The sequence below is a fragment of the Scyliorhinus torazame genome, chromosome 10, assembly GCF_047496885.1.
Source record: "Scyliorhinus torazame isolate Kashiwa2021f chromosome 10, sScyTor2.1, whole genome shotgun sequence".
Lineage (NCBI taxonomy): Eukaryota > Metazoa > Chordata > Chondrichthyes > Carcharhiniformes > Scyliorhinidae > Scyliorhinus > Scyliorhinus torazame.
In genome coordinates this window covers 370,527-395,058 of record NC_092716.1, presented here as the reverse complement: position 1 = coordinate 395,058, position 24,532 = coordinate 370,527, and the positions used below count along the sequence as shown (strand labels likewise).

At 47.0% G+C, this 24,532-nt stretch overlaps 1 protein-coding gene across 1 annotated transcript in view; it reads right to left on the bottom strand.

Annotated features, from left to right (window-relative positions):
* tat (tyrosine aminotransferase) overlaps positions 1–24,532 on the bottom strand; it is a 231,511-nt gene that overhangs the window by 114,950 nt on the left and 92,029 nt on the right. Inside the window, exon 7 of the mRNA XM_072517709.1 lies at positions 22,220–22,272. Coding sequence (XP_072373810.1) covers positions 22,220–22,272 — 53 coding nt within the window. The remainder of the gene's footprint in view (positions 1–22,219; positions 22,273–24,532) is intronic.

Here is a 24,532-nt window from a genome sequence, read left to right as displayed (position 1 = left end):
ATTGGCTAGCTGAAAGAAGACAGAGGGTTGTGGTTGATGGGAAATGTTCAGAATGGAGTACAGTCACAAGTGGAGTACCACAAGGATCTGTTCTGGGGCCGTTGCTGTTTGTCATTTTTATCAATGACCTAGAGGAAGGCGCAGAAGGGTGGGTGAGTAAATTTGCAGACGATACTAAAGTCGGTGGTGTTGTCGACAGTGTGGAAGGATGTAGCAGGTTACAGAGGGATATAGATAAGCTGCAGAGCTGGGCTGAGAGGTGGCAAATGGAGTTTAATGTAGAGAAGTGTGAGGTGATTCACTTTGGAAGGAATAACAGGAATGCGGAATATTTGGCCAGTGGTAAAGTTCTTGAAAGTGTGGATGAGCAGAGGGATCTAGGTGTCCATGTACATAGATCCCTGAAAGTTGCCACCCAGGTTGATAGGGTTGTGAAGAAGGCCTATGGAGTGTTGGCCTTTATTGGTAGAGGGATTGAGTTCCGGAGTCGGGAGGTCATGTTGCAGCTGTACAGAACTCTGGTACGGCCGCATTTGGAGTATTGCGTACAGTTCTGGTCACCGCATTATAGGAAGGACGTGGAGGCTTTTGAGCGGGTGCAGAGGAGATTTACCAGGATGTTGCCTGGTATGGAGGGAAAATCTTATGAGGAAAGGCTGATGGACTTGAGGTTGTTTTCGTTGGAGAGAAGAAGGTTAAGAGGAGACTTAATAGAGGCATACAAAATGATCAGGGGGTTGGATAGGGTGGACAGTGAGAGCCTTCTCCCGCGGATGGAAATGGCTGGCACGAGGGGACATAACTTTAAACTGAGGGGTAATAGATATAGGACAGAGGTCAGAGGTAGGTTCTTTACGCAAAGAGTAGTGAGGCCGTGGAATGCCCTACCTGCTACAGTAGTGAACTCGCCAACATTGAGGGCATTTAAAAGTTTATTGGATAAACATATGGATGATAATGGCATAGTGTAGGTTAGATGGCTTTTGTTTCGGTGCAACATCGTGGGCCGAAGGGCCTGTACTGCGCTGTATTATTCTATGTTCTATGTTCTATGTTCTACTCTGTACTGTGTATATACCAGGCCTGTTGTCACACTCCAGCCTGTGTATATACCAGGCCTCTTGTCACACTCTGTACTGTGTATATACCAGGCCTCTTGTCACACTCCAGCCTGTGTATATACCAGGCCTGTTGTCACACTCTGTACTGTGTATATACCAGGCCTCTTGTCACACTCCAGCCTGTGTATATAACAGGCCTCTTGTCACACTCTGTGCTGTGTATATACCAGGCCTGTTGTCACACTCCAGCCAGTGTATATACCAGGCATGTTGTCACACTCCAGCCTGTGTATATATCAGGCATGTTGTCACACTCCAGCCAGTGTATATACCAGGCCTGTTGTCACTCTCCAGCCTGGATTCTCTGCCGTCGGGATGCTCCATTTTGCCGGCAGCCCTGGGCTTCCCCGAGTGTGTGGGGCAACCCCATTGACCAGCCGCCAGCGGGGTGTAACGGAAATGTGGCGCAGTGGAGAATCCAGCTCCAGGCTGGTTGTGATACTCAGATATAAATATACATGATCAATGTATGTAAATGCAGTACAGTCATTTCAACACTAGATGTCTCACTGTCAGATACTATAAGAACCGGACTCCCGTTCTTTTTAGTTAGTTAGAGAGTGTGATCAAGAACAATGAACAAGCAATGATGTGGAGATGCTGGCGTTGGACTGGGGTGAGCACAGTATGACATCTTCTTCACAGCCTTCAACACGTCATCGATGAAGATGAACATCTTGCCAAGGTCATCCCAACACCCCCACTACTTGCCTTCAAACAACTGCGCAACCTCAAACAAACCATTGTGTGCAGCAAACTACCCAGCCTTCAGAACAGTGACCACGACACCACACAACCCTGCCATGGCAATCTCTGCAAGACGTGCCAGATCATCGACATGGATACCACCATTACACATGAGAACACCACCCACCAGGTACGCGGTACATACTCGTGCGACTCGGCCAACGTTGTCTACCTCATACGCTGCAGGAAAGGATGTCCCAAAGCGTGGTACATTGGCGAGACCATGCAGACGCTGCGACAACGAATGAACGGACATCGCGCGACAATCACCAGGCAGGAATGTTCCCTTCCAGTCGGGGAACACTTCAGCAGTCAAGGGCATTCAGCCTCTGATCTCCGGGTAAGCGTTCTCCAAGGCGGCCTTCAGGACGCGCGACAACGCAGAATCCAGCAGTCAAGGGCATTCAGCCTCTGATCTCCGGGTAAGCGTTCTCCAAGGCGGCCTTCAGGACCCGCAACAACGCAGAATCGCCGAGCAGAAGCTTACAGCCAAGTTCCGCACACATGAGTGCGGCCTCAACCGGGACCTGGGATTCATGTCGCATTACATTCATCCCCCACCGTCTGGCCTGCGAAGTCCTACCAACTGTCCTGGCTTGGTACAATTCACACATCTTTAACCTGGGGTTACCCCATCTCTGGATCTGTAAAGATTTAATCACCTGCTAATGGTCGCATTCCAAGCATTGTTTGGCATCTTTGAATCTGTCTATATATATGTTTCTGGAACATACCTCTTCATTCACCTGAGGAAGGAGCAGCGCTCCGAAAGCTAGTGACATCGAAACAAACCTGTTGGACTTTAACCTGGTGTTGTAAGACTTCTTACAATGAACAAGCAAGACATAGAATAGCTAGAGTGAGAGAACAAAGAACAAAGAACAAATAAATGTACAGCACAGGAACAGGCCCTTCGGCCCTCCAAGCCTGCGCCGACCATGCTGCCCGCCTAAACTAAAATCTTCTACACTTCCGGGATCCATATCCCTCTATTCCCATCCTATTCATGTATTTGTCCAGATGCCCTTAAACGTCACTATCGTCCCTGCTTCCACCACCTCCTCCGGCAGCGAGTTCCAGGCACCCACTACCCTAGTTAGAACTAGTTTGTTATAATAGTGTATAGTTATATAGTTATCTGTATTGTACTTTATTTCTTTAGAGTTAGTTTAGTATTGAGTAAAGGGACTCACAGTTTATTATTTTATTACTCATTAAACAGTTCATCTTTCGACAAGAAGACGGTCACCTTATCATCCTGGTGGATTCAAGAGTAATATATATATTTTAGATAAGTCATTATTTAAAATATAACATGGTACCAGCGAGTTTTAAATCTTTAAGAAAGACTAACGAAGATTTAGTACAGAAAAGAAAGAAAAAGGAAAAAAACGGATTCAACTATTCGCCTATCGCAATCATCGCAACTTTGAATACTTTGATGCAAACAACCTATCGATGGAGCAAGTTCAAGCATCAAGACATCTAAAGACCACTGGTAATTTAAATTTAAATTGGAAGTTGTTCAAGCAACAATTTCAACTTTACCTAGAAGCTACTGATTTAAACGAAGAGTGAGTTTGGGAATTTGAAGCTAGGTGGGAAATCGAAGCTGGATTAGGAGGAGGTGTTTTTTATCCTTGGTAAGTGACTGGTAAGTAGTTTTTCTTTTCAATTGTCTATTTATTCATTTATTTATTTATTCCTTTTGTTTTTTGACATTGTAGTTGTATAAGATAACCTAAGGCATGGCAGAAGATCCCAGATCCGAGTCATGCTCCTCGTGTGCAATGTGGGAGCTCAGGGACACGTCCACTGACCCTGGCTCCTTCACGTGCAAGAAGTGTGTCCAGCTGCAGCTACTGTTAGACCGCTTGATGGCTCTGGAGCTGCAGATGGACTCACTTTGGAGCATCCGCGATGCTGAGGACGTCGTGGATAGCACGTTTAGCGAGTTGGTCACACCGCAGGTGAAAGGTACTGAGGAAGATAGAAAATGGGTGACCAAAAGACAGAGCAAGAGTAGGAAGGCAGTGCAGGTGTTCCCTGCGGTCATCTCCCTGCAAAACAGATATACCGCTTTGGATACAGTTGAGGGAGATGGCTCACCAGGGGAAGGCAGCAGCAGCCAGGTTCATGGCACCGTGGCTGGCTCTGCTGCGCAGCTGGGCAGGAAGAAGAATGGCAGGGCTATAGTGATAGGGGACTCAATTGTAAGGGGAATAGACAGGCGGTTCTGCGGACGCAATCGAGACTCCAGGATGGTATGTTGCCTCCCTGGTGCAAGGGTCAAGGATGTCTCGGAGCTGGGGGGGGGGGTGGGGGGGGGTGAACAGCCAACTGTCGTGATGCACAGAGGCACCAACAATATAGGTAAAAACGGGATGAGGTCCTACAAGCTGAATTCAGGGAGTTAGTAGTTAAACTAAAAAGTAGGACCTCAAAGGTAGTAATCTCAGGATTGCTGCCAGTACCACGAGCTAGTCAGAGTAGGAATGTCAGGATAGATAGGATGAATACATGGCTCGAGAGATGGTGCAAGAGGGAGGGATTCAAATTCCTGGGGCATTGGAACCGGTTCTGGGGGAGGTGGGACCAGTACAAACCGGACGGTCTGCACCTGGGCAGGACTGGGACCGATGTCCTGGGGGGGGGGGGGGGGGCGTGTTTGTTAGAGCTGTTGGGGAGTGTTTAACTAATGTGGCCGGGGGATGTGTCCCGATGTAGGAATTTGGGGGGGGGGGGGGGGAGTAAAAAGGGACCAGAAACAAAAGGCAGTAAGGGTGAAAGTGTAAGGCAAGAGAAGCCACAGTCAAAAATCAAAAAGGGCCACAGTGCAGGGTACAGTGACTGAGGAGAGTGTGAAAAGGGAGGTGGTCAATGCAGGATTGAAGGTGCTGTACCTAAATGCACGCAATATACGGAACAAGGTGAATGAGCTTGTTGCGCACATTGAAATTGGCCGGTACGATGTTGTGGGCATCACAGACACGTGGCTGCAAGGGGATCAGGGCTGGGATCTAAATATCCAAGGATATGTGTCCAATCGAAAGGACAGGCAGATGGGCAAAGGGGGCGGGGTTGCATTGTGAGTAAGGAATGAAGTTAAATCGATAGCAAGGAGCGATATAGGATCAGAAGGCATAGACTCTCTGTGGGTAGGGTTGAGGAATCGCAAAGGTAAAAATACCCTGATGGGAATTATGTACAGGCCTCCTAGCAGTAGTCAGGATGTGGGGCAGAAAATAAATCAGGAGATAGAAAAGGCATGTAAAAAAGGCAATATTACAATAATCATGGGGGACTTCAATGTGCAGGTGGACTGGGAAAATCAGGTTGGTAGTGGATCCCAAGAAAATAAATTTGTGGAATCATAGAATTTACATAGAATTTACAGTGCAGAAGGAGGCCATTCGGCCCATCGAGTCCGCACCGGCTCTTGGAAAGAGCACCCTACCCAAGGTCAACACCGCCACCCTATCCCCATAACCCAGCAACCCCACCCAACACTAAGGGCAATTTTGGACACTAAGGACAATTTAGCATGGCCAATCCACCTAACCTGCACATCTTTGGACTGTGGGAGGAAACCGGAGCACCTGGAGGAAACCCACGCACACACGGGGAGGATGTGCAGACTCCGCACAGACAGTGACCCAAGCCGGAATTGAACCTGGGACCCTGGAGCTGTGTCGCAATTGTGCTATCCACAAGGCTACCGTGCTGCCCCCTTGTGCTTAAACATGTCTAAGAGATGTTTTTTTGGAGCAGCTTGTGACAGAGCCGACTAGGGAACAGGCAATTCTGGATTTGGTGATGTGTAATGAGGCAGACTTGATTAGGGAACTTAAGGTGAAGGAACCCTTAGGGAGCAGTGACCACAATATGATAGAATTTACCCTGCAGTTTGAGAGGGAGAAGCTACAGTCAGATGTAACGGTATTACAATTAAATAAGGGTAACTACAAAGACATGAGGGAGGAGCTGGCCAGAGATGATTGAAGAAGGAGCCTAGCAGGGAAGACAGTGGAACAGCAATGGCGGAAGTTTTTTTGGGTTATTATGGAGGCACAACAGAAATTCATCCCAAAATGGAAACATGCTAAAGGGAGGATGAGGCATCATGGCTGACGAGGGGTGTCAAGGACAGCATAAAGGCTAAGGAAAAAGCATACAAAGTGGCGAGGATTAGTGGGAAACAAGAGGATTGGGAAGCTTTTAAAAGCGTGCAGAGGACAACTAAAAAATCAATAAGGGGGGAGAAGATGAAGTACGAGTGCAAGCTAGCTAGTAACATAAAGGAAGATAGGAAGAGATTTTTTCAATATATAAAAGGTAAGAGAGAGGTAAAAGTAGACATTGGACCACTAGAAAATGTGGCTGGAGAAGTAATAATAGGAAACAAAGAAATGGCAGGGGAACCGAATAGTTATTTTGCATCAGTCTTCACGGGGGAAGACACCAGTGGGATGCCAGAGCTCCAGGAGAACCAGGGGGCAGAGGTGAGTGCAGTGACCATTACTAAGGAGAAGGTTCTGGGGAAACTGAAAGGTCTGAAGGCGGATAAGTCACCTGGACCGGATGGACTACACCCCAGGGTCCTAAAAAAGATAGCTGAGGAAAGTGTGGATTCTTTCAAGAATCACTGGAGGCAAGAAGGGTCCCAGAGGACTGGATGGTGGCTCATGTAACACCACTGTTTAAGGAGAGAGGGAGGCAGAAGACAGGAATTATAGGCCTCTTAGCCCAACTTCGGTCATTGGTAAGGTTTTAGAGTCTGTTATTAAAGATGAGATTGCAAAGCACTTGGAAGCGCATGGTAAATAGGACTAAGTCAGCACGGCTTTGTCAAAGGGAGGTTGTGTCTGACAAATCTGTTAGAGTTCTGTGAGGTGGTAACAAGCAAGTTAGACAAAGGAGAACCAGTGGATGTGATTTATTTAGATTTCCAGAAGGCCTTTGACAAGGTGCCGCATAGGAGACTGTTAAATAGGTTAAGAGCTCATGGTGTTCAGGGTAAGATCCTGGCATGGGTAGAGGATTGGCTGACTGGCAGAAGGCAGCGAGTGGGGATAAAGGGGTCATTTTCAGGATGGCAGCCGGTGACTAGTGGTATGCCTCAGGGGACTGTGCTGGGACCACAACTTTTCACAATATACCTTAATGATCTGGAAGAAGGTACTGAAGGCACTGTTGCTAAGTTTGCAGATGATACAAAATCTGTAGAGGGATAGGTAATATTGAGGAAGAAAGGGGGCCGCATAAGGATTTGGACAAGCTAGGAGAGTGGGCAATGAAGTGGCGGATGGAATACAATGTGGAAAAGTGTGAGGTTATGCACTTTGGAAGGAGAAATCGATGCATAAACTATTTTCTAAGTGGGGAAATGATTCGGAAAGCAGAAGCACAAAGGGACTTGGGAGTCTTTGTTCATGATTCTCTTAAGGTTAACGTGCAGGTTCAGTCGGCAGTTAAGAAGGCAAATGCAATGTTAGCATTCATCAAGAGAGCTAGAATACAAGACCAGGGATGTACTTCTGAGGCTGTGTAAGTCTCTGGTCAGACCCCATTTGGAGTACTGTGAGCAGTTTTGGGCCCCATATCTAAGGAAAGATGTGCTGGCCTTGGAAATGGTCCAGAGGAGGTTCACAAGAATGATCCCTGGAATGAAGAACTTGTCGTATGAGGAACGTTTGAGGACTCTGGGCCTGTACTCGGAGTTTAGAAGGATGAGGGGGGATCTTATTGAAACGTAGAAGATACTGCGAGGCCTGGATAGAGTGGACATGGAGAGGATGCTTCCACTTGTAGGAAAAACTAGAATCAGAGGACACCATCTCAGATTAAAGGGACGATCCTTTAAAACAGAGATGATGAGGAATTTCTTCAGCCAGAGGGTGGTGAATCTTTGCCGCAGAAGGCTGTGGAGGCCAATTCACTGAGTGTCTTTAAGACAGAGATAGATAGGTTCTTGATTAATAAGGGGATCAGGGGTTATGGGGAGAAGGCAGGAGAATGGGGATGAGAAAATATCAGCCATGATTGAATGGCGGAGTAGACTCGATGGGCCGAGTGGCCTAATTCTGCTCCTATGTCTTATGGTCTTAAGTGCAGCACCAGAAGCTAGAAGGATGGCATTATTTCTGTCCCTGGCAGGACATCAAGCAATCAAAATATTCAACTCATTTAATTTTAGTGCTGGTGAAGATAAAACTAAATTTGATCAAGTGATAGTGAAGTTTGATGAACATTGTAAAATGCAGACAAATGAGATTTTAGAACGACTGAAATTTCATTGGAGAATTCAAAAAACTGGTGAACCTGTGAATAATTTCATCACAGATCTCAAGCTCTTAGCTAAAATGTGTAACTATGAAAATCTACATGATTCACTTGTCAGAGATCAAATCGTATATGGTATACTTGATGATAATGTCAGAGAAGCGTTAATTCGTAAAAATGAATTAACTCTACAAATCGCAATTGACAAATATATATCAGCAGAACAGACCAGACGCCAGTAGCTAGCATTTTTATCCTAAGGAAAAAAAGCGCAAATCTCTACCATGAGGCAGAGAAAATTAAAATGGTGTGGCAAGCAAAGCAGAAATCTGTAAGGAACGGAAGCGATCCTCTGCAAGCATTTTCGAGCTCTGCACATACGCACTACGCACCAAAATGCGAGACGTTCAAGAAGAAGTCTGTGCATGCGTGTATGTCACAATTACGTCATGACGACAACGTAATTACGTGTCACAAATGTGGTAACGCCCACTTAAAGGGGAATTGTCCAGTTTTTGGCAAATGATGTTTGAAATGTCAGAAACTCAACCATTATGCTTCACAATGTCAATCAACTGCTACATACATTCCTCCTACACACAAAAAATATCACAAAGTACGAGCTGGGGACAAAACATAAGAAATCAACACTCAAGAAGATTTCATGGAAGGTGACGATATTTTCTCATTAGAAAATACTTTCTTCGTTGGTGTATTTGATTTGTCCATCAAGCATGGTCTACAAGCAAGGATCATCATAAAACAATGAATTTATCTCATCGAGAGTGTGAAAAAAATCTTCAAACAACGGAAGAACAAAAAGTCAACATAGTAAGCAACGAGTGGGTGACTACTGTGTATGTTAACACAATTCCAATCACTTTTTACTGTGTATGTTAACACAATTCCAATCACTTTTAAATTTGATACCGGCGCCTCAGTGAATCTTTTGAATACCAAGGACCTGTCCAAGATCAAGAGTCATTATGAAATGATTCCTCCAGAATATTCATTGCGTGATTACAATGGCAACCCCATTTTTTCACATGGATCCTGCTACCTAAGTGTCACAAACAGAGACATTCAAAAACAACTAAGGTTCAAGATTGTCAATGATACTCGTTCATTACTTGGACACAAGCATGCAAAGATTTGTAACTCATACAGAGAATCTTCATGAATACCTGTCAATCAAGTGCACTTACTGATGATGTTCAGCAACTCTTACAGCAATACCCAAATGTTTTTCAAGGTATGGGCACGTCACCTTTTCAGTCCAAAATCCAAATGAAAAAGGATGCCAAATCGGTGATCCATCCACCTAGACGTGTTCCTGCTCCACTTAAAGATCGACTGAAAGCTGAATTGTCAATACTTCAAACTCAAGGAATAATCTTAAAGGTTACTCAACCTACTGGCTGGATAAGCTCCCTAGTCTGTGTAAAAAACCTACAGGTGAAATAAGAATCTGTATGGACCCGAAAGATCTCAATAGAAGTATCAAAAGAGAGCATTATCCAATACCAAAGAAAGAAGATATCACTGCTAAGGTGGCAAATGCTAAAATATTTACCAAGCTTGACGCGTCTCAAGGATTTTGGCAGATGCAATTAGAAGTCTCCAGTAAACTTCTTTGTACTTTTAATTCGCCTCTTGGACGACAGGCAAAGAGATGGTCGAGTGAGGGAATCATGGTTGACAAGAGAGGTTGAATGTCTTGTTAAGAGGAAAAAGGAGACTTATGTAAGGCTGAGGAAACAAGGTTCAGACTGGGCATTGGAGGGATACAAGATAGCCAGGAGGGAACTGAAGAAAGGGATTAGGAGAGCTAAGAGAGGGCATGAACAATCTTTGGCGGGTAGGATCAAGGAAAACCCCAAGGCCTTTTACACATATGTGAGAAATATGAGAGCGAGGGTAGGTCCGATCAAGGACAGTAGCGGGAGATTGTGTATTGAGTCTGAAGAGATAGGAGAGGTCTTGAACGAGTACTTTTCTTCTGTATTTACAAATGAGAGGGGCGATATTGTTGGAGAGGACAGTGTGAAACAGACTGGTAAGCTCGAGGAAATACTTGTTAGGAAGGAAGATGTGTTGGGCATTTTGAAAAACTTGAGGATAGACAAGTCCCCCGGGCCTGACGGGATATATCCAAGGATTCTATGGGAAGCAAGAGATGAAATTGCAGAGCCGTTGGCAATGATCTTTTCGTCCTCACTGTCAACAGGGGTGGTACCAGGGGATTGGAGAGTGGCGAATGTCGTGCCCCTGTTCAAAAAAGGAACTAGGGATAACTCTGGGAATTACAGGCCAGTTAGTCTTACTTCGGTGGTAGGCAAAGTAATGGAAAGGGTACTGAAGGATAGGATTTCTGAGCATCTGGAAAGACACTGCTTGATTAGGGATAGTCAGCACGGATTTGTGAGGAGTAGGTCTTGCCTTACAAATCTTATTGAATTCTTTGAGGAGGTGACCAAGCATGTGGATGAAGGTAAAGCAGTGGATGTAGTGTACATGGATTTTAGTAAGGCATTTGATAAGGCTCCCCATGGTAGGCTTCTGCAGAAAGTAAGGAGGCATGGGATAGTGGGAAATTTGGCCAGTTGGATAACGAACTGGCTAACCAATAGAAGTCAGAGAGTGGTGGTGGATGGCAAATATTCAGCCTGGATCCCAGTTATCAGTGGCGTACCGCAGGGATCAGTTCTGGGTCCTCTGCTGTTTGTGATTTTCATTAATGACTTGGATGAGGGAGTTGAAGGGTGGGTCAGTAAATTTGCAGACGATACGAAGATTGGTGGAGTTGTGGATAGTAAGGAGGGCTGTTGTCGGCTGCAAAGAGACATAGATAGGATGCAGAGCTGGGATGAGAAGTGGCAGATGGAGTTTAACCCTGAAAAGTGTGAGGTTGTCCATTTTGGAAGGACAAATATGAATGCGGAATACAGGGTTAACGGTAGAGTTCTTGGCAATGTGGAGGAGCAGAGAGATCTTGGGGTATCTGTTCATACATCTTTGAAAGTTGCCACTCAAGTGGATAGAGCTGTGAAGAAGGCCTATGGTGTGCTCGCGTTCATTAACAGAGTGATTGAATTTAAGAGCCGTGAGGTGATGATGCAGCTGTACAAAACTTTGGTAAGGCCACATTTGGAGTACTGTGTGCAGTTCTGGTCACCTCATTTTAGGAACGATATGGAAGCTTTGGAAAAGGTGCAAAGAAGATTTACCAGGATGTTACCTGGAATGGAGAGTAGGTCCTACAAGGAAAGGTTGAGGGTGCTAGGCCTTTTCTCATTAGAACGGAGAAGGATGAGGGGCGACTTGATAGAGGTTTATAAGATGATCAGGGGAATAGATAGAGTAGACAGTCAGAGACTTTTTCCCCGGGTGGAAGAAACCATTACAAGGGGACATAAATTTAAGGTGAAAGGTGGAAGATATAGGAGGGATATCAGAGGTAGGTTCTTTACCCAGAGAGTAGTGGGGGCATGGAATGCACTGCCTGTGGAAGTAGTTGAGTCGGAAACATTAGGGACCTACAAGCAGCTATTGGATAGGTACATGGATTACGGTAAAATGATATAGTGTAGATTTATTTGTTCTTAAGGGCAGCACGGTAGCATTGTGGATAGCACAATTGCTTCACAGCTCCAGGGTCCCAGGTTCGATTCCGGCTTGGGTCACTGTCTGTGCGGAGTCTGCACGTCCTCCCCGTGTCTGCGTGGGTTTCCTCCGGGTGCTCCGGTTTCCTCCCACAGTCCAAAGATGTGCAGGGTAGGTGGATTGGCCATGATAAATTGCCCTTAGTGTCCAAAATTGCCCTTGGTGTTGGGTGGAGGTGTTGAGTTTGGGTGGGGTGCTCTTTCCAAGAGCCGGTGCAGACTCAGGGGGCCGAATGGCCTCCTTCTGCACTGTAAATTCAATGATAATCTATGATTAATCTAGGACAAAGGTTCGGCACAACATCGTGGGCCGAAGGGCCTATTCTGTGCTGTATTTTCTATGTTCTATGTTGTTCTTGGAAGGTACTGTTTCAATAGGATGCCTTTTGGTATAATATTTGCTTATGAAATTTTTCACAGAACAATGGAACAGATGACCGAGAACATAGAAGGAGTTTGGGATTTATGTTGACGACATAATCGTCTGGTCAACAACACCTGAAGAGCATATCAAGTGTCTTCAGGAGGTTTTCAAGAGAATTGACAACTATGGTTTAAAGTTAAACAAGGCCAAGTGCATGTTTGCGGCCTCATCTTTAAGATTCCTAGATGACAACATAACGGCTGAAGGCATAAAACCAGCAACGTGCAAGCTATCAAGGCAATGCAAATTCCTAAAGATAAGAAGGCTGTCTTATGCTTTCTTGGATTTGTCAACTTTCTTGGAAAGTTAATTTGAAATCTATCTGCGAGAACAACTGCTCTACGTCAATTGATAAGAAAGAACACAGAATTCACCTGGACTGACAAACATACTGCAGAGTGGACTGGTTTGAAACAACAATTGATGCAAACTCCATGTTTATCATTTTTTGATCCTACAAAACCAACCAAAATTTCAACTGATGCAAGTAAGAAATGGCATTGGTGCTGTTTTACTGCGACAAGACCGTTTTGATAATTGGGTTCCTATTGCCTATGCGCCAAGATCAATGACTGACACTCAGTGTAGGTACATCCAAATCGAAAAAGAGTGTCTAGGGTTAGTCACGGGGGATTTCCAAATTCCACAACTATGTATATGGTCTGCCCAAATTCACAGTGGAAACTGACCATCGTCCACTAGTACACATCATAGAACAAAACATAAATGACATGACTCCCAGACTTCAACATTTAATGATGAAATTGAGAAGATACGATTTCACACTGAAGTATACACCAGGTAGAATTGCTGATACTTTACCTAGGTCAGTCAACACTGACATTCTCCAAGAAGAATCCATCAATGATGTTGATTCACATTTGCAACGAATTACTACCTGTATCAGGTGTCAAATTTCAGCAAATTCGCATTGAGACACAGAAAGATACCACATTGATGAAAGTTATGAAACATCTTCAAGAAAGATGGCCCAAAGGTAATTGTCCGCAATGTCAATCCATTCAGTCAGAACTGACTATTGTAGATGATATACTGCTGAGACAAGATCGCATTGTAATTCCACAAAGCATGCATTCTGAAATGCTGTCGAGATTACATGAAGGTCATCTCGGCATTGAAAAATGTAGAAGACATGGCAGACAGTCTATCTATTGGCCTGGTATCAGCAATGATATTGCGAACATGATATCGTCGTGTTCAACATGTTAATCCCATCAAAATCAGCAATGCAAAGAACCACTGCAGCCACATGATCTAGTAACATCACCATGGATCTAGTAACATCACCATGGATCTAGTAACATCACCATGGATCTAGTAACATCACCATGGATCTAGTAACATCACCATGGATCAAGGTTGGTGCTGATCTTTTTCACTTTTTTGGAAAAGTCTATCTTGTAGTTATTGACTATTTTCCCAATTTTCCTGAGTTAGTGAAACTGAACGACATCACATCCAACAATGTCATAAGGGCATGCAAGGAGATATTTGCCAGACATGGTATTCCCAGTATCGTAATGTCTGACAATGGCCCTTGTTTCACAAGTCATGAATGGCATGATTTCTCATTGAAATACAACTTTCAACGTGTTACTTCAAGCCCACATTTTCCACAATCAAATGGAGAAGCAGAGAAAGGTGTTCACATCACGAAACAGCTACTTAGCAAATCTAAAGAATCTGATTCTGATTTTTACTTAGCTTTACTCAATTACAGAACATCTCCTCTATCAACAGGCTTATCTCCATCTCAAATGTTATACAACAGAGTGTTGAGGACAACATTACCTCAATTATACTTTCCTAATCAAGAACAACAAAATCTTTTAAAAAGAATGCAACAACAGAAAATAAGTCAGAAAAGATATTTTGATCAACATTCAAAAGAACTGTCTACTCTATCTGATGATATAGTTAGATTCAGACTTCCTGAAGAAGGTTGGTCTGACAAAGCTCACATAATTAGGCAATCCTTACCAAGATCTGATCTGATCAGAACTCCTGATGGAACCATTCTAAGAAGAACTAGAAGAGATCGACGTCAAGTCAAAGGTCCTGCCAACATTTTTCCAGATCTTGATTTGAACCAGACTGTTTCCAAACAACTTGAAAGAAGAATTCAATTCGATGTACTGATTCACAACAAACTGGAGAATTCTTCATCACCTTTGAAGTTGAGAAGATCGACAAGGAAAAGAAGAAGACCCAATCGTCTGAATTTGTGAACTTTTTCAGTAATCTAGTGATTACTGTATCCTGTTTACACTGCATTTCTTATGTAAATTTTCTTATCATATATTTCAAAGAAAATGTTATAAGGAAAGGGGGACGTAGTGATATTCAGATATCAGTATACATGATCAATGTATGTAAATGTAGCACAGTCATTTCAACACTAGATGTCTCAAAGTCAGATACTATAAGAACCGGATTCCCACTCTTTTTAGTTAGTTAGAGAGTGTGACAAGCAAGACATAGAATAGCCGGAGTGAGCGAAGTTAGAACTAGTTTGTTATAATAGTGTATAGTTATATAATTATCTGTATTGTACTTTATTTCTTGATAGTTAGTTTAGTATTGAGTAAAAGGATTCACAGTTTATTATTTTACTCATTAAATAGTTCATCTTTCGACAAGAAGACTATTGGTCATCCTATCATCCTGGTGGATTCAAGAGTAATATATATATTTTAGATAAGTTGTTATTTAAAATATAACAATGCCCATTGTCACACTCCAGCCAGTGTATATACCAGGCCTATTGTCACACTCTGTACTGTGTATGATTTGGAGTTGGGGACCAAGTGCAATGTGTCCAAGTTTGCAGACGCCACTAAGATGAGTGGTAAAGCAAAAGGTGCAGAGGATACTGGAAGTCTGCAGAGGGATTTGGATAGGTTAAGTGAATGGGCTAGGGTCTGGCAGATGGAATATAATGTTGACAAATGTGAGGTTATACATTTTGGTAGGAATAACAGCAAAAGGGATTAGTATTTAAATGATAAAATATTAAAACATGCTACTGTGCAGAGGAACCTGGATGTGCTAGTGCATGAGTCGCAAAAAGTTGGTTTACAGGTGCAACAGGTGATTAAGAAGGCGAATGGAGTTTTGTCCTTCATTGCTAGAGGGATGGCGTTTAAGACTAGGGAGGTTACGCTGCAATTGTATAAGGTGTTAGTGAGGCCACACCTGGAGTATTGTGCTCAGTTTTGGTCTCCTTACCTGAGAAAGGACGTACTGGCGCTGGAGGGTGTGCAGAGGAGATTCACTAGGTTAATCCCAGAGCTGAAGGGGTTGAATTAGGAGGAGAGGTTGAGTAGACTGGGACTGTACTCGTTGGAATTTAGTAGGATGTGGGGGGATCTTATACAAACATTTAAAATTATGAAGGGAATAGATAGGATAGATGCGGGCAGATTGTTTCCACTGGCGGGTGAAAGCAGAACTAGGGGGCAAAGCCTCAAAATAAGGGGAAACAGATTTAGGACTGAGTTTAGGAGGAACTTTTCACCCAAAGGGTTGTGAATCTATGGAATTCCTTGCCTAGTGAAGTAGTTGAGGCTCCTTCATTAAATGTTTTCAAGATAAAGATAGATAGTTTTTGGGAGAATGAAGGAATAAAGGGTTATGGTGTTCGGGCCGGAAAGTGGAGCTGAGTCCACAAAAGATTAGCCATGATCTCACTGAATGGCGGAGCAGGCTCGAGGGGCCAGATAGAACATAGAACATAGAATATTACAGCACAGGACAGGCCCTTTGGCCCTCAATGTTGCGCCGACCTGTGAAACCACTCTAAAGCCCATCTACACTATTCCCTTATCGTCCATATGTCTATCCAATGACCATTTGAATGTCCTTAGTGTTGGCGAGTCCACTACTGTTGCAGGCAGGGCATTCCACGCTTTTACTACTCTCTGAGTAAAGAACCTACCTCTGACATCTGTCTTATATCTATCTCCCCTCAATTTAAAGCTATGTCCCCTTGTGCTAGACATCACCATCCGAGGAAAAAGGCTCTCACTGTCCACCCTATCCAATCCTCTGATCATCTTGTATGCCTCAATTAAGTCACCTCTTAACCTTCTTCTCTCTAACGAAAACAGCCACAAGTCCTTCAGCCTTTCTTCATAAGATCTTCCCTCCATACCAGGCAATATTCTGGTAAATCTCCTCTGCACCCTTTCCAATGCTTCCACATCCTTCCTATAATGCGGCGACCAGAATTGCACGCAATACTCCAAATGTGGCCGCACCAGAGTTTTGTACAGCTGCAACATGACCTCATGGCTCCGAAACTCAATCCCTCTACCAATAAAGACTAACACACCATACGCCTTCTTAACAACCCTCTCAACCTGGGTGGCAACTTTCAGGGATCTATGTACATGGACACCGAGATCCTTCTGCTCATCCACACTGCCAAGAATCTTACCATTAGCCCAGTACTCTGTCTTCCTGTTATTCCTTCCAAAATGAATCACCTCACACTTTTCTGCATTAAACTCCATTTGCCACCTCTCAGCCCAGCGCTGCAGCTTATCTATGTCCCTCTGTAACTTGTAACATCCTTCCGCACTGTCCACAACTCCACCGACTTTAGTGTCATCTGCAAATCTACTCACCCATCCTTCTACGCCCTCCTCCAGGTCATTTATAAAAATGACAAACAGCAATGGCCCCAAAACAGATCCTTGTGGTACACCACTAGTAACTGGACTCCAGTCTGAACATTTCCCATCAACCACCACCCTTTGTCTTCTTCCAGCTAGCCAATTTCTGATCCAAACTGCTAAATCACCCTGAATCCCATGCCTCCATATTTTCTGCAGTAGCCTACCGTAGTGAACCTTATCAAACGTTTTACTGAAATCCATATACACCACATCAACTGCTTTACCCTCATCCACCTGTTTGGTCACCTTCTCAAAGAACTCAGTAAGGTTTGTGAGGCACGACCTACCCGTCACAAAAACGTGTTGACTATCTCTAATCAAATTATTGCTTTCCAGATGATTATACATCCTATCTCTTATAAACCTTTCCAAGATTCTGCCCACAACAGAATTAAGGCTCACTGATCTATAGTTACCGGGGTTGTCTCTATTCCCCTTCTTGAACAAGGGGACAGCATTTGCTATCCTCCAGATGGCCTACTCCTGCTCCTAGTTCTTATGTTCTTATGTGTATATACCAGGACAGTTGTCATATTCCAGCCTGTGTATATACTAGGCCTATTGTCACACTCCAGCCTGTGTATATACCAGGACTTTTGTCACATAAAGTGCTGTATGTATACCAAGGCTCTTGTTGCGTTTTCGTTTCCACATTGCCACCCAAAGTCAAGGAGAATCTATCATTGACTTTTTGGCCCGCCTGCGAAAACTCACTGAATTCAGCGAGTTGGGAACAATGCTCAACAAAACGTTAAGAGACCATTTGGTTAATGGAATCTGCAATGCAGCAGAAACCCACTTCGACTCACAGCGAGCGGGAGAGATAGCCATCTCCTGTGAAAGCGCAGAGCAGGGAGTTCCAGAACTCCGGGCAATGGCAGTCCTGAACTTAGGGCGGCCGAATGGGCAGCTGGCAGCCTTACCAATGTCCGACGGGGCGGGTCCCCGCAAGAGGCAGGCTGCCGCTGCGGAGACCCGGAAAACCGGGATGCAGTTTCTCCAACTGAGCAAACCCAGACCGTGGTCACGGGCCCACGACAGGCCACGTGAGGGCCCACCACACCGTCATCCCACCAGGCACACAGGTTCTCCCCGTGAATGGGATCACTACTTGGATGAGGAAGATGAGCAGTACCAACAGCTACATTGCATAGCGGCATGAGTGGCATCGATCCATGTCACCCTGCAGGTAAACAGGCATCCCATGTACCCGCACAGACCAGAGGGCATCTTGGCAAAATTCCCAATGTATTCAAGGAAGGCTGGCACCAAAGGGGCAGTGGCCAAGATCAGCGAGGACTGATTAGCACAGCTGTGCTATTTTCGGACCTGCCCAGCCCCGTGTGGCTTGCGGCCAAAAGTAGATGCAGAACTGGATCGCTTGGAACACTTGAGCATAATTCGCCCGTACAGTTCTCCGACTGGGCAGCGCCAGTTGTGCCTGTGATGAAACGTAATGGCTCCCTATGCCTATGCAGTGATTATAAGATGCTGCTAAGCCATGTCTCAGTTGGATCGCTACCTTGTTCCCCACAGAGAGGAATTGTACGCGAAGCGTAGTGGCGGTCGAACCTTTACAAAACTGGACATGAGCCAAACATATCTCCAGCTGGTTCTGGACGCAGGGTCCCGGAAATGTGTGTCAGTGAATACACACAGGGGACTGTACGAGTACACCCAAATGCCCTTTGGTGTTTCCTCCACTTGTGCGAATTTCCAGCAAGTAATGGAAAATATCCTATGGGGTTTGCCACGTGTAGCAGTTTCCCTGGAGCACGTCCAGAATCTGGCCGAGGTTCTCCGATGTTTTGGAGTAGCTGGAGTTGGAAGAAATCTGTGTCCATGCTGCGGAGATAACCTCTTTCGGAAACCACGGGTCCGCCACCGCCTGCACCCAGTCGAGAGCAAGGCCTGTGCCATCAGCCAGGCCCCCGTCCTGAAGGGACCAATGCTGCTCCATTCCTTCCGGGGACTGCTGATACATTACTCAGGGAAATTCATCCCCAACCTGGCGGCCCTGTTAGCCTCCCTCCATCGACTGTTAAAGAAGGCACAGCCGCAGCGTACGGCTTTCGCTGAGGTCAAGAACCAACTCTCGTCATCATGGTTCTTAACCCCTTTGACCCAGTAAAGCCATGCCTACTCGTCGGCCTGGTCCTGGACTGCCAGCCAGATGACAGGTCGGAGCGTCCCAACGCTTTCACCTCCAGAACAATCGCTGATGCAGAAAGGAACAAACACAGATGGGGAAGGAGGGTCTGGCCACTGTATTCGGGGTGAAGAGGTTTGACCAGTGTGTGTATGGCCATTCTCGGTTTTCACAGAACACGAGCAATTGTTGGGGCTTTTTAAGGAGACAGAGCGATTCCCCCCCGTTGCTTCCACATGGATCCTATACTAGGCTCTGTTACTGGCCGCGTACAAATCTGTACTGGAACAGCGCTCCGGGGCAGAGATTCCCCATGCAGAATAGATGCTGACATCGCGAGGTTGGCCCAGCGATTTGGGCAGTGCCAGGAGCACCCTCCACCTGTGGGAATGGCCAGGTCGGCCCTGGTCCCACCTCCACATTGAGTTGTGGGAACATTCCGAGGTTCAATGTTCCTCATCACATCGACGGCCACTCCAAATGGATGGAAACAGCCACCACGAAGGTCAGCACCCACGGCACACCAGACATGTTAGTTTCAGACAACGGCAAAGCTTTTACCAGCACCATTTATACTGCTGCATTTATACAATCGAACAGAGTTCACCACGTGTGTACTGCTCCTGGCCACCCGGCCTTGAAGGAGCTAGCCGAGAGGGAGGCCCAAACATTTAAGCAGGACGTGAAAAAGCAGAGCTCGTGGTCCTTGGACATGTGGCCCGCGAGGTTCCTTTTCTGTTATAGGACCACCCACATGCCACGATGGGGGTCACGCCCTCCGAGCTGCTGATGGGATGGGCGGATTCTGGGAGGGAGGGGGTGAGGGGTTCAATGGTAACAAAAGGATAGGGTGGGTCATAGCTGAGGGGCAGGGCCCGGGGTTATGATGAGGGCGGATAATAATAATAATCTTTATTGTCAGAAGTAGACTTACATTGCAATGAAGTTACGATGAAAAGATAGGAGGGGCCGCGGGGGAGGGAGAGGGGGGTGAGAGACCCCATGTCAGGATAGTGACATGAGGGGGTTAGGGGGACAGGTGAAGAGGATTTTTACACATTTGAAGAGCTTATAGGCGGACATGGTGATGCTACTCGTAGACAGCTCCCTTCACCCTTCTCAACTGAGGCACTGCTTTCCCCGTGGACAATTGGTCGAAGCTCGCCTGCAACTCCTTCCTCTTGGCCAGGAGCCGCGGGTCCCCTGAGTACTGCCCGGCCACACCTCCAAAATCTTCTTTATCAGTTTTTGGCGTTTCTCATTCTCCTCCCTGTCCACCTTAGCCTGAAACAAAATCACCACTGCATTCAGGACCCCTCAAACCACCGACGGCGAGACCTCCCTGGTCAGTTAAACCGCACATACTCCCCAATCACCTTCCCCATCCCATCACAGAAACTCCGGTCCACCAATAACCCCACATCCATCCTCCACCCCAGCTCCTGAGCCGCCCCCTTCTCCAGGACCACATCCATCTGGTGCGGAGCGTGATCCGACAGCACAATTGACGAGTACTCCGACCTCATCACTCCAGGCAACAGCCCCTTCCCCAACACGAAAAAGTCAATTCTTGAGACCACCTCGTGCACCGGGGAAAAAACCGAACCCACGGGTCCATCCCCCCCCCATCTCCCTCATAAGCCCAGTCAACCCCCCCCCCCCCCCAATCTGCCACCACCTTCTCCATCTGGAACATCACCCGCTTGCCCACCAAGATCCCCACCGCCCTGAGCCCTATCAAACCCCTAATGAAACATCTGGCTCACTCAGCCCTTCCTCAGCCTCCTCTGGTCCTTCACCCTCAGATGTGTCTCCTGCAGCATCACATCGGCTTTTAAACTCTTCAAATGCACAAACACTCTCGCTCTCGTCACCGGTCCCCCTCACCCCCTCACGTTCCACACCACCATTCTGACCGGGGGTCCTTTAACCCCCCCGCCCCTTCTACCACCATCACCACTACCCCAGGCCCCGCCCCATCCCTTAGTCACCATCAACCCCCACCCCCCTTCCCAGAATCCCCCCAGCCACTTCCTCTTGCAAACACCTCTCCCGTATTGATCCCCTCCCCCACCATTCACCCCTCCCAGGTCCATCGACACCTGCTTGACCCCCTCCCCACCCCACCACACTCCCGTTCATGAGTCAACCTTCATTTGCTAGCACAGCCACCCCTGACAGAGCCCCCTCCTCCTCCCAAACACACCCTCAGCAACCCAGCCCCCCATGCCCAGGACCCTCCAACCCCCCCACCTCACACTCCCACCAAAAGCCCCACCCCGAGCCATACAGTCAGGGTGGGGGGAATATATCCACAGCACAAAAGAAAACACACCCAAAAAAACACTAAAAAAAACCAGTGGAAAAATAGTCAAAGCAAAAAGACTCCAGCGCACACCGTCCAAGTCTAAATCCCACAACCCATCTCAGACCCAGTCCTTTAGCCTTCACAAACGCCTCTGCCTCCTCCGCCATCTCAAAATAAAAGTTCTTTGACTTGTGAGTCACTCTCAGCTTCGGCGGGGAGTCCACTCCAGACCTCAGCACGTTGCTGTACAATGTCGTCTTCACCCGACCAAAGGTCGCCTGCCTTCTCGCCAGCTCCGCCGTAAGATCTTGGTATATATCCATAAACCAATGCCTTCCCACTTCACCTCTCGCCTCTGCCTCACACAACTCAAAGCCTTCACCTTCACGGTAACTCTGGAAGCCGACAATGACCGCTGAATCGATGGGCAAGGAGGCCCGTTGACACCGGTGTATACCACTCCGGGTGTATACTACTCCGGTGTATACCACTCCGGTGGCATCAACACTTGGCCGGGATTTTGGAGGATCCGGCCATAGTCTCAAATCGGAGAATCTAGCCCAAGGAGATTACTTTTAGTCTGTGGAATTCTCTTCCCATGAGACCAGTGGAGGAGAGAATATTTGGATAAATTGTTGACCGATGAGGGAGTCAAAGCGGATAGAAGGTAATCAGGAAATAGAGTTGAGGTCACAATGAGATTTGGCATGATCTTATCAAATGACGGCAAGTTCAAGGGGCCGAATGGCCTCCTCTTGCTCCCAATTCATATGTTCATTAAAAAGTACATATCTTGCCAAAACCCGATTTCCTCAACTTTTCTCACCATATCGCCATAGATTTCATCAGCCAGGATTGGAATGTAGTTCCTTGCTGCAACTGAAAGAGAAATAAACCCCAGCATCAAATGTTGTAGTTAATGGGAGTAACAGCAAATATTTTTCAAAGCTATTTGTTTTTAAAAGTTATATTTCAGTGTCTGCTGATTCCCCGGAGTCTCCCTCATGGGACTGCACTTTCCCAGTCCCCTTCCTGACACCAATGACTATTATAGTTCTGAAAGAACATCAACTCTGCATATTTCCTCATTAAACCTATCAACCTGGGAAAAGAGAATCTGCCCCAGACAATTTCCAGCCAATACAGAGTCCAGCCACCCCTTTGTCCCCCAACAATCACCATATAGAATCGTACAGAACCGAACGAGGTCATTCAGTCCATTGAATTTAGGCCTTCTCTTTGCTAAGGCTGTCTAATTTGTCCCACACCATGCTCTTTCCCAGAGCCTTGCAAAGTTTACCAATTTCCTCTTCAAAAACATTATTGACTAGATCCTCCATTGCTGAGGGAGAGAGAGGAGGCCGGACACGGAGAGGCGCGACTATGGCTTGTCGGGGTCAGGAAGGGGTTTGGGTGAGTGCAGTCCCGCGAGGGCGTGTTGGTGGATTTGGGAAAGGGAGACTCCGGGGAATCACCCGGGGGGGGGTGACGGAGGGATGGGCCACGTGTCCGGGGTGACCCCCCCAGGGGATTTGGGTGGTGTCCGGGTACGGACTGCCATTGCTGCGGCCTGCAAGGCAGCCGTCTTGCTGCGCACCCCACTGATCACCCACCTTGGCCCCTGGTTTTGCAGAGTAACACCGGCCGTATGGGTGTTCCCCGCCCCCCGCCTCGCTCCCCCAGCCCTCCACTCCACCCCAGCCTCCGCCATACTTCTCCCACCTGGCCGCCACCCGCCGGCGGGCCATCAGGTGGCCCAAGCAAGGGCCACGTCCACTGTAGCTCCTGCGGGGGTGCGGGATGGTGGCCGTGGGCTGTATTGCTGGTGTGGGCAGTGCCAGGCTACGGTACCCCTCTCCCCCCTCTGGCACGGGGAACAGAGCCGGCAGCCTTCCGCCCAGGCCGGGGTATAGGGTTACCCGCCTCTCCTCCACCGTGTCCAGGAGGGTCTCCAGCTCTCAGTGTCTGTGACTCTCGGTGCCACTCTCCTCGCTGCCACCCTGTTGGCTGGGATGGTGTGTGTGGGGAGTGAAGTGAGTCTGTGCGGCTGCTGCTTCGCAGCCTCCTGAGTGTCAATCTTGGACTCAGCCAATCCGGATTCAATTGAGTTCCACACAGTGCCAATCCGGATACAGTGCCAGTGCTATTATACCCTTAACGGTCGCTGAATCGGTCCAGGTGTGACGCCAGTTTTGCTTTCGTGGAAATCCACGAATCCTGTGCTGGCGTCAACACTCAGGGCTGGATTCTCCGATTCTGCGGCTATATCCACAGGATCCGCCTGGTCTTACAACCAAAAAGTCGGAGCCACCCCCGTACCAATCCTCCGCCCGGTGGGGGGGTTAGCGACAGTCCACATTACCTGCCGATACGCCCTCAGAATGGCCGAGTCCATGGCAGCCTGCAGCGGCGGTGCCGGCCTGTCAAAAACTGACCCCCTGTAACCTCTCTTGCCACCGCCGGACCCCCCCCCCCCCACCAGTCCCGTCCCCCCCCCCCTCAGGCCTCGCCGAAGCCCCCCTGCCAGCAGAACGGCTCCCTCCCTGACTGACGCCTCAGGACTCCGTCCGCAGCCACCACACAAGGTTCTGGACAGTTGAGAGGACACACGACCGATGGGTCTCGGCCCATCAGGGCGGAGCGTCGGGGGAGGGCCTCAGGTCACGTCTACTCCTAGAGTACGCTGCTTTTGAGGCGTAAAAAAGAATTCTCCGGCCGATCGGCGTACGCAATTTTGGCAATCGGAGAATCCCGTCCTTAGTCTCAGGAACGGACTGCAAAGGCTTCTAAGCTTTGTGAAGAGAAAAAGACTGGTGAAGACAAATGTAGGTCCCTTACAGTTAGAATCAGGTTGAACAATTACTTTGGGTCAGTCTTCACTAAGGAGGACGCAAATAACCTTCTATAAATACTAGGGGACAGGGAGTCTTGCATCAAGGAGGAAATCCTTATTAGTCAGGGAATTGTATTGGGGAAACTGATGGGATTAAAACCCGATCAGTCCCCAGGGCCAGATGCTCTCCATCCCAGAGTACTTAATGAAGTGGCCCTCGAAATAGTGGATGCATTGGTAATAATTTTTCAGAATTCTATAGACTCTGGAAGAGTTCCAATGGATTGGAGGGTAGCTAATGTAACC